The 11465-nt window shown below is 38.4% G+C and overlaps 1 protein-coding gene across 4 annotated transcripts in view; it reads left to right on the top strand.

The window, feature by feature from the left end:
- The window catches only part of HIBCH (3-hydroxyisobutyryl-CoA hydrolase), a 44448-nt gene extending 34258 nt beyond the window's left edge, over positions 1-10190 (top strand). For all 4 annotated transcript variants that reach the window (XM_054830662.1, XM_054830661.1, XM_054830660.1 and 1 more), the window contains 3 exons: positions 3168-3287; positions 4500-4533; positions 9524-10190. In XM_054830662.1, coding sequence (XP_054686637.1) covers positions 3168-3287; positions 4500-4533; positions 9524-9639 — 270 coding nt within the window. In that variant the 3' untranslated portion in view covers positions 9640-10190. The remainder of the gene's footprint in view (positions 1-3167; positions 3288-4499; positions 4534-9523) is intronic.
- Positions 10191-11465: the final 1275 nt, after the last annotated feature.

The following is an 11465-nucleotide window of genomic DNA, read 5'->3' on the forward strand; positions in this document are numbered from 1 at the left end:
AAAGCTTTAATCTGAGTGACAGAAGTGCCACTTCTAAGTGGATGAAGTAAGCACGTGGGGTCAAAACATGAAAAGCATCAGATCATAGAATTGTAGAATGGTTTGGGTTGGAAGGGACCTTTAAAGTCCATCTAGTCCATCCTTCCTGCAATGAGCAGGTTCATCTTCAACTAGACCAGGTTGCTCAGAGCCCCGTCCAACCTGACCTTGAATGGTTCCAGGGATGGGGCATCTACAGCCTCTTTGGGCGACCTGTTCCAGTGTTTCACCACCCTCATTGTAAAAGATTTCTTCTTTATCTAGTCTGAGTCTACCCTCTTTTAGTTTAAAACCATTACCCCTTGTCCTACTACTACAGGCTCTACTAAAAAATTTGTCCCCATTTTTCTTATAAACCCCCTTTAAGTATTGAAAGGCCTTGTTTTTTACATGATGCTTTCTTACAGCTTTTTTTGGCAGGACATTGCACCCTCTGAGCACTGATACTTCATCATTTAATAGCCTTCATTGTTACTGGATGAATTCCAGTGTAGTGTGCAGGACACTGCAGAGAGTAAGAATGACAAGACACCTTGTCCGGATCTACTGGTCAGGCTGGGATGCAGACACTAGCTCCTGAAACTGTAAATGGGTATGCAGTGAGTAGGGGAGAGAGATCACAGGAGTGAAGCTGGGCAGTAGCTTGGTAGGGTTGAATTCAAGTAAAGAAGCATTCTGAAACTCTGTTAACAGACCAGTAAGAGAGTAATATATCTGTCCTTAAGCAGCTTTCCTGGGATCCTTTGGCTAGATCTTATTTTGTCAAAGCTCGTCTAGAACCATTGTTTGGTGTGGACAAACAAATGCTTTGGTATCTCAGAAAGTAAGCGATGGTGTCTGCATCTATTGCAAGAGAAGTGATACACTGGACCTCTGGACAGTTTTTTTGTTTGTTTTTACTTAAAGCCTCCCTGAAGGACCCTCAACAGCTCAGGGCCTTGGAAACAAAAGATGCAGACACTATTCCAGCTGTTCTTCTTGTAAGGGACTCCACTGAGTCAGTGCCACATAATTCAGTCACCTTCTGATAGTATCTTATTGGAATTCAGGTCTATCGCAGATTCAGCTTGTAGCTTTCAGGATCATTATGTTGAAGTCAAGATGGTCTCAAAGATACTGGAATAGATGTCAAATATTTCTGTGAAGACTTCTTTGCATTTTAGTACTCCCCACTTCAGCCTATCCTATCTCCTTTTCAGGCTTGTTCCCTAGCACCGATCCCCTCCTCCTCTTTGTACAGAGAATTTATTTATAGATACACTGATGACTCATTTTTCTGCAATTACACCTACCCATTTTCTTTCCTTCAGCTTGATTTATGGCAGTGCCTCCTCCACCTTCAACCTCATTGATATGCCAAGATAAGGCAGCTGCTGGATGCACTAGACTAGTTAAGTGCTGATTTCAGATCCTCCCCATTTCAATGCTTTCTTTGACCAGAAAAAACTTGCCATTACCATTTCACCTATGAAACCATCTGGTTGCGCTGTGCATACCATTGAACCTGGTCTGAGCAAAGACTTTCTAATCTAGATAACAGAAAGTGAAACTCAAAGGAGAAAAAAATCCTATTCAAAGGTAAAGCCAGCAAGAGCACATTACGGGGAAATAAGGGGCCCAGTTAAGAGTTGCTATCCATCCCAGACCTACATAGTGATGTAATTAGAGGTATAGCTGGTTTCTTTATCTCCTGAAAGGCAGCTCATTGTTAGAGAGCTTTACCAGAACCCAGGAAACGTTGACAGTTTGAGCCAGCATTAGTTGTTTCTAAACCAGCTTCTCACTCAAGCGAAGAGGTCAACATGCAAATAACAGAATGACAGAGACAGTGCTTTTGAGGTACAATTGCACAGCCTCCTGCTTGTATAGCAATTGCATGTTTTCCAGCTTAACTAGGCAAAATGGGTCACTGCTATATCAGCTGGTGTCTGGAGAGGGATGAAGAGTAATTGGGAGCCAGAAAAAATGTTAATGTTGATGACTGGAAACCTGCCATTTCAGTCTGTGGGTACGGAGTCTAATGGCTGCAATGAAAATAATGTAAAGAGGCAAATCTTACCATCTGCCACTTTTTGGTAGTGGTAAAAATGTCCTAATTAACAGGAAATGTTTGTTGTACTGTGAATAATACAGAGGTTTTCATTGGGTTTACAGGGGAAGAAGAGTCTTGTTTAGAGTAAGAAAACAAAGATCAGCAACAATAAGATTTAGCTCTTTTTCCCCACAAGCATAAAAGCTTTAAAGCTCAGTTCTGTTTTCTTAACTAGGTTTTGTCTTTCTCCCCACCTCCCCCTACTGTTTACTGGCATGCTGTTAATTGAAGGATAGTCATGGGAGCCAGATTTACAGCATTTGTTTGTGTGCCTTAACAGATCCTGTCTGTTGCATAATATTTATAGCCTGTAGCTCTGTCAAAAGAAGGAAGGCAAGACCTCCAGGCTTCCTATCAGCAGAGCAACATAGGGCTAAATTACTGCAGTATCTATGGATCCCAGACAAGAAACCTGGACAAATAGGCATTTATGTTTGATTTCTTTTAATATCTTTTTCTCTCACTATTTTCTTCTTTGTATATCGTCTAGTCTTTGCAGATGATCATGAAGCAACTACTTAAAGTTGGTGGCTAATCTCACTATTACTACCTTACTACCTCTGACTATTGTACCAAATAAAACTTAAATGCTGTACAACACTAATCAGCTACAATATTACTGACATCTAAGAGCAATTCAGACCGTGTGTATGATATTCAAAAAAAGGAGTATAATTGCTTGTAATACTCGCCTTCACTTCTCAAAAGAATCTGCTTGGAAATGGTTTTCAAGCTGCATTAGATTCTCTGGCTAGTAGTAATTTGATCATAAATTATGTGACCTTAGAGTTCTAGACTTTCCACAAGTGATGGCATACATCCCAGAGATCTTGCTGATAAAAGTTTATGCAAGTAAGTTCATTTAGTTTGACAGCATGGTGGGAGGGAGCAGGAGGAACAGGTATCACATAAGTGAGCTCAGGGAGAAGACTGCCGTCATTTACTTCACAAAGTTTAAAATGCAAAAAAAAAAAGACAGACTTGTAAATGTGTCTAAATTGAAGAGAATAAAAATAATTGTTAATGTCTTCCCCAGACTATTAATAAGATGTCACCTACATCCTTAAAGATAACTCTCAGACAGCTCAGAGAAGGAGCTTCCATGAGCTTACAAGACGTGCTCACAATGGAATACAGACTGAGCCAAGCGTGCATGGTAAGCAAGCAGCTGAGCCCTTTGTCCAGCCACAGAGGGGTAGCAAGTTTATCAGAGACTAAGTTCTATATAGATTACAGCAAGGGATCACAATTTATAGGTTTTAATTTTCAATATCTTCTTTGTGTGTTTGTCAGGCTGTCACTTTCTTTTTTCCTAGTTCTATGTCTTCATATGCAACTCAAAGGAAACTACATTAATGATGGTCAGATGGGAATGTTAGAGGGCTTTTGTTAAAAAGAAAAACCTATGATAATGTTGCAATATAGAAAGTTTTGTATTTGGACCATAATTTTAAAACTGGTGTTCTTGAACAGTTTTCCTGTTTAAATTACTTAGTCCTCAGTGCCTCAGTTCTTATCAGCAGGATGGGAATAATTGCGTATCACTGCCTTTCAGGGGTACTGTGATAAATTTAGTAAAGAAAAAAAGAGAGATTTTAGTACTATATGTAGTGAGGGCTGAGTACTTGGATAACATACAAGGAAGTGATCCTTTCAGTAGGATAGAGTTCTTGACCGAATTATCTGAACTAATTCCTCATAAAGTTTCTCCATGGCATCCTTATTGTTAGTTTTGTCACATTTTAAAATAAGATATTTATGTATCTGATTAAATGATTTGTGATTAAGTTCCTAAAAAAAGAGTGAAAATGTACCTAATTATGTACCTAATTCTGATAGGTTATAGTGCCCAACGGTATCCTTGCCACATCTTTCCTGAAACTGGTATTGTTGCTCCATTGCTAGTGAAGCATTCTTAGGGATTTAAATGTAACGTTTAAACTCTATAAAAAAATAACGGGAAGTTTCCAGGATTCCATTTAACTGCAAAGTGTTCCAGATATGCAGAATGTATCACAATTTCTGAAGACTAGCCTTTCTCTGAAGAATTTCTGATCCTGCACACCTTAGCCCTCATCATACAAAACTCTTTAGAAAAGTAATTATGAGATGTAACACAGAGAGAGGGCTTGCACTGCATAAAAGTTGGCTGATCAACTACAGTTCAACAGACTGATTTTAGAGTTGTGGCTGCATTTAAGCAAGAGGATATAAAGCTCTCAAAAAGTAAAGAGAAAGTAGGACTAGAGGAGAACAGCACAAGTGGGATTTAACTGAATCTTAAGAACTTGCATTTCAATCAGAAGTGGGATAGGGAAAGATGGGAAAAATAGAATCTGTCATGTTACAGCTTTTTTTAATCTTTCAGAGAGGCCATGACTTCTATGAAGGAGTTCGAGCAGGTAAGCATGCACACCAGAAACGTTTCTCGAACTTAGTAATATGCAAACTCACTGTTGTGTGGCTTCTCTGGAGGTTAAGACAAGTGCATGCAGCAATAGCCCAGAGAACACTTCCCAGCTTGCTACGGTTTTTGCCTATTGGACTCTAGTATGGCCAAAATTTCTTACTGTTCCGAAGCGTAACAGCCATGTTGTTCCCTTGTGTAATCTCAGTTTCCTAATGTCACTTATCCACCCAGTAATGCAGCACCATGAAAAGGTTTCACCAGTTCACTGGGAAAGTTTAAAATATATTTGATGCTGACAGTAGCAAGCAGCTATGTGTATCCAGATTTAGTGTTACCACATAGCTGGTTCAGTCAGCTAGAAGATGGTTTAAGACTCAAAGTCAAAAACAACTATTTGCATATAAAATTGTTAGAACAGAGACTACTTTCACCCATGCCCCAAATATCTCTGTATAGAGGTGTCTTACTCTTAAAAAACTATATATGTAAACTTAATGTTAAATAGTTCAGCATTTGAAGGCATTGGTCAAGATAGGTAGTAGTAAAAGCAGAGCAGCAGCTCATCAAGTTCATCGAGGGTGCAGACTTAGATTCTGTCCTTGATTGTACTGCTGATTCACTGTGCAGTTTGTCAAACCCAATGTCACATCTGTTAGAAGCTGTAGTAATTATTTATGTACTATTCAGCACAAGATGAACAAAGCAGAGACATTTCCTTTTCCAAGGAGCTTACACTACAAGACACCTGTATGAATAACACTTTGGGGTTGAGGGAACCTGGCTTTTAATTCACACAGTTGTATACTCGAGTATGTATTACCACCTCCTCCTCCTCGTTTTTTATAGCTGTCTTTATAAAGTAGGTTAAAATCCACTTGGGTAGCGGATATTAGTTTGAGTGTTCACTATTAGTAATACTGTTTTGAAGATAGCCTGGAGTGAGAGATGCAAAGTTTGTTTGTACAGCATGGAAAAAGTTTCTGATATTAATTAATCTTTAGCACTTATTAGCAGAGACTCCTTTGAAAAGTTTACCACGCATGTTGAGAAGTATGTGGTTTTCATTGTGTTGGTAATGGGGACAAAGCTATCTTAAAAAAGATTATTCCTGGGATATATTCTAAATCACCATATAAGCTGCTGAAATGTAGTTATTCAGGAAGCGACAAACTCCATGAGACTCAGATGAACACCAAACCAAATTCTTGCTTGTAACGCCCAAGGTCATTAAACCATCCGGGCATGTGATAGAGGACATAAGCAAATAACTCGTCGGTACTGCCAGTAAATTACACAAACTGCTTGTAAAGAAAGAAGCTGCAACAACAGCAGTTGGGAAGTTTCTTTTTTACTTAGGATGATGTAGCGAAGGCTTAACTATATCAGGGGAATTAAAAAAAAACCACCAAACACAAAACACCAGAGATCCAGCTGCACTGAGGAGGTTGCTAAGAAAAATAATTTGGTTTTGAAGTACTTTTGCTCTCTGCTTACTGCATATATCTTGTTCTCAGATCTGTCATCTTAAAATTGTTTTTCTTGTTTAACAATGGTGCAGATTCTCACTCAAGATCACTTTTGCAGTTGTGTCTAATCTCATAAAAATCATTATCCAACAATGTGCTGAGCATCCTTTTTAATAGGAAGCAGGATTATTAAGTATTTCACAGGATCAACCATAGTGAATAAAAAGGAAAATGATAAAAGTGTTAATTTAAGAATTAGCTTTTACATACCAAGCATTTAAGAGCCAGCTGTTGACCCTCTCTACCACAAAAGGATCTACCACAAAGTTAAGATACAATAATCAGATTTTGGTTTTTGAAGATTGTTTTACAGCAGCAATGGCCGTAGGTCAGGTATTAATAACAGCTTTTATCTGTTTCAAACCATGATTTTAATAGGCATGCTAAGGAAGTAGTTTGTTTAACAGCTTTTTAAACCTGCTTTGACCAGACATCAAAATTTCATTTTTCTTTTAGCCAGTTTTATTTCAACCAGCCAGACTGAAAATCTGCTGGCAAACAGTCTTCCCCATTTATGATTCTTGCAATTGGAGGTCTAAAGAAAAATCAAAACCCTAAAGCATGAAATACACAGATCATATGTCATCAACATTTTCCCATATAATGGTAAAAGCAGTCTTTGAACACTTTAGGTATCCATTTGTCACCTTGATTTATAGAATAATACATAAACTAAGAAATGCATAGCTCTGGGAAATTTCCAAAAATGTTGTTTTTCTAATTCTTACTGCATAAGAAAAGTGGTCATTTTTGGTCAGCACTCAGACACATCAGGTAGACTACAATCTCACCAGCCCGATGGACAAAAACCTGTTAAATTAGCCTCCTAACTATTTGTGCAGGAATGTACGCTTCAAATGGAATTGTAAAGGCCTTCTACGTACTGCTGATCCTGCAAAGATCTCATTTCCGTACGGCTTCTGCCCTCCCCGCTGCAGTGCTGGCAGATGTGAGCCTCCCCCGGGCACACAAACCCTCCGCAGTCAGCGAGTAGGGAGATGGCTTTCATTGCAACTGACAGAACTTCAGGTGCTTAGAAATATCAGCGGTTTGACTGAATGAAGCTAAGCAATAGGACACTAACTGAGGTCCAGTAAAGTCACGGCTACTGAACAGAGGGGGGTTGGATTTTTTTTTTTTTTTTAAAGGCAAAAAAACCAAGAGCAAACCCTTACCACAATGTCTACGTTCAGTTACTTTTATCTTAATGAACTTCCCTCAGCCTACCTTAGAAGTCTTCAGAATTTTTGTTCTTGTAGTGATCGATTTCTCAAGCTGGAGAAACACAAAATGTATAGAAGTTAACACAGAAAGGGAATATTTTCACAATACTATTAGAAAACAAATATTTTAACTCATACAAGATTAAAGATTTCATTGGAGAGACCATTGTGATCATTCAGTTTATCCACCAGAGTAAAACTGGCCACAGATCCACACAGAAGGATTAACATGATTACACAGCAGTGCCGTAGAGTGGAGAATGATCAGCAGTTACTACTGTATTTCAGAGTTGAAGCTGTAGTAGTATACACATGGATTTCCCCTCCCCTCCCCGCCCCCCTCTGATTTACAGCATCTCTAGTCGGTGTTGTCTTTTGTGGATAACAGCTGAGATTATTTTGGCCAGATTGTGAACTTCAACTACAGCTGAAGAAAATCATTAGATAAGTACTACTCTGATGGAATAAATGTAGTTGATTTAAGACAATTACATATTTTGACCCACACCAATCAATGACTGCACATCACAGTATTTAAAATTAACTTGTAGGATCATAACTTTTCAGTAAGTTAGCCAGTTGAATGACCTAGTAAAATCGCTCTTTTACAGCACATTTCTTTTAATTAATTGCCTACACAGATTCTACTCTGTGTGGAATTGCAGCTTCTATCTATATAATGGGTTTCTTTTCAAAATTAGTGTTTATTTGTATCCAAGAAGTCCTCAGTCCTGTATTTGCAGATAAATGGATGCAGGGCTCTTTTGAAAGGTATTTATTTTCTAGATGTTGGTTATAGAGAGAAAAGTTAAAAAGCAGTTTTCAAGTCACATTTTTAACCACAAACTGCCATAATGCCTGTCTTTTGATAAGACACAATCTTTAGGAGGGCGTTCTTTCCACTGAACTTAAGATTCCAACTCCTTTACACATTTTTCATCCTGGATGGTTTTACTTTAATCATCAAGAATGAAGTCTGTTTAGAAAAAACATGACAACTTACCAAAAAATCAGCTGCTGTTCTTCAAAATACCTGGTCTCTGTGAACATCTTCTGTCCACACATCTTTCAGACCGTCCTACTCTGATAGCCTTATCGGAATGAACAGGCAAACAAATTCCATTCTCAGCAGAGGAAGCTGAAAGGGCCAGCCTGCCTGCCCACCCACCCTTAGATGCCACGGGCTGTGTTGGTCGGGAGGCCTCCCAGCACACAGGTGTGTCCCCAAATCAGGCACCAATACCACACATCTGAGGGAATGTGTGTTGGGTAGTCAGTGCAGCCTAGAGAGTCACGGTTACTATAGCTGTTCTTTTTGAAATTCTAAAAATTTCACATTTTGAATAGCGCCTTGACAGGTTTTCTTGGGGCCAGAAAAGTGCTCAGAAGGATGCTCTGGAATTCCATTCATATTGGTCATTTTTACACACAAATAAACTCTCTCTTGTCTTATTGTTTGCTAGTGCAGCTGTTCTTGCTGACGTGCCTTCAACAGTCCTGTGATACAAGGAATGCTTTTTGAGAATTGGTATTTTCTCGTTATACTTTTACACGTGATTCATGCACTGATGATTTTTATCGTCAGAGATGTGTATTTCCTAGGATACAGCGTCAGATGCGCATAGTAAGATTATACAAATCTTCACAGTTAAATCTGCATAGGTCTGCAGTATTTGTCAGTATTTACAAATAAATATTCTTGATTTTCCCACAAAGATACTCTGCTTTACTCTTTCCTCATTAGTTCTTTCATTATTAGTTTACCTGATGTGTTTAAATTATCTCCAGGCATTTAACACCTACTTTGAGTCATCTCCTGTACTCTCCAAAGAATCAGATTTTGCAGAGAGATGTGAAAGCCCTTGTCCAAAAGGAGCATCATGCGTACCGTTCCCAGTTTCACGTGAAAAAATAGAAGTGAGGCAAGAGTAGTAGGTCTGACAGAAAGCACTAATTTCAGGTCTGTTCCTTCAAAGCTTGGGCTGCTTCTGAAGTGATCCCCTGTTCCTTGTATTGTCACGCAGCTCCCAGATACATCTCTAGACAGGTCACAACTCAAGAATTTTTATTAGAGTAGAAATACATATGTTACAAAACCTCTGTTTTCTCCAGAGCATATTGATTTTTCTCCCCCGTGTATTCACTGTAGTTGTCTATCTTGATGCAATTTGAAGTCATCTTAATTAGAGAAAGTTTACAAGTAACTTTTGTGCTTTTGTACTCCCCCTGACAGTGCTGATTGACAAAGACCAATCCCCCAAATGGAAGCCAGCTGCTCTAGAAGAAGTCAGTGATGAATTTGTGGACGATTGTTTTAAGCCATTGGGAGACAACGATCTCAAGTTGTAAAGATCAAGCCTATTGACATCTTGTACATCTGCTTAATTATAATTTTATCTACCTGATATAAAAATTCATAGTAGTGTGATAAAGTTTCACAGGACTCTTAGCTAGCCTGACAAATTCTTAAGTCTAATTGTTTGCATTCAGGAACAGTCTCTTTTGTTATACTGCCATAATGACAAAATAATCATATCTCTGGTTAATAAGGGGAAAAATTATTTCAAGGCAAATTGTTATTTTTACTGCTTTACACAATGATTAACATTTAATTTTTTGCATCTACTCTTAGTTTAGGAGGAACCTTTTGGGGAGACAGCATAGTTAGGGGATGACCTAATAATAAATCAAGAGATCTTTGTGTTCTTGGCTCTGTCACTGATGTGTTTAACTGGGATTGTGCTTCAGATTCTTCTCTGTAGAATGAAAATAAAATATACTTAAAGCGTTACAACAGTCAGAGCTACAAAGGAAAATGCAAGACATGCTAAATCCATGGTGTTAAGTACTCTTTTAAATAAAAGGTCAGACTGACATGTTATTAGTCTGAGAGCAAGAAATTGTGCTATTGATTTAACATTTGGTCAGTATTCAGTCTTGCTGTGTGATGTAGACATTGTTTCACATGTCATAATATTGCCAGAGCCTAGAGCACACTTCTGTTCGCTTGTAAAACCAATTTTTTTTTAAAATGTCATTGCGTTTGATTGAACTGCATAATTAGTGTTTCATGATTTCAAAAATTGCTAGTTTCTCCTGGTCTTACAGCGGGGAAGAAATAACTGCCTCAGCCTTTCCTCTGCACACTGAGCAGCACACGTCCTGTTGATGTTAGGGATTGTCTAATGCTTTTAGTGGTGGGGGTCAGCCTGGCCCTAATACTGCAAGTGGCAGGAGTTTATCTGTACCAACTGCTCTGGGTTCCTGTTTGCTCTTGCCCACGAACATCCTGTCTACGGGGTGGAAAATTTGTGAGAAGTAGGGAGGACACAAGGTAACCAACAGGGGAAAAGATGAAGCACCTGCTGCCACATGGATCGTATCGTTTTGTAACACAGCATATCCTAACAAATGTATTTGTTGGGATCAAAATTTAAATATACATCAAAACCCCCTTGTTGTATGTGCATTAAAGGTTGCTGGGTTCTGATACTAATCATTCTTGAAATAATGTGACATAACCAGAGCCCCTTGATAAAAGTATATTTTGGGGGGGTAAAATTATTTTTTCTGTTGTGTATGCAACACAGAGCTACTAATCTTTGTTCAACATTAAGAGTGCATGCTTTTTTATAGTTAATCAAATGATGTATCAGTATCTCTTCCTACTTGATTCTACAGTTACAGGCAGGTCACAAATACACAATTTTGGCTTCTCTGAAGATGAACCACTGAGACCAAAGGAAGAAAACTTTTGTTCAAATAACATAGTCAGTAATCAGCACTGGGGAATGAAAAAAGCAGAGCTACAACAGAACCGCTACGGAGTTTTCAACATTTGGCAGTTTTTATTACCAACAGTAATGGTCTACACTGGCTTAAGGCTCCTTCCCCCTTAGAAGCTGTTGCCTGGAAACAAAGTCCAGGAAATTCAGGCATCAAGGTGAAGTACTAGATTGACTTTCAAAGAATTAGAGGTGAGCAAAATCAAGAACAAATGGCACCTTGCTTTGTCACTAGAATCTTTAAAATTGTTAAAATTTCAGCTGCCAGTTAATGTTACCATGTACATATTTGTTGTGAGACAGTCCCTGAGTTTATTTTGAAAAGTAGTTGACAGATTTCATTAATATCTTTAGGGTAACTTCTAAAAATATGACTTGAATTTCTACCTC

Source organism: Grus americana, chromosome 6 (genome assembly GCF_028858705.1).
Source record: "Grus americana isolate bGruAme1 chromosome 6, bGruAme1.mat, whole genome shotgun sequence".
NCBI lineage: Eukaryota > Metazoa > Chordata > Aves > Gruiformes > Gruidae > Grus > Grus americana.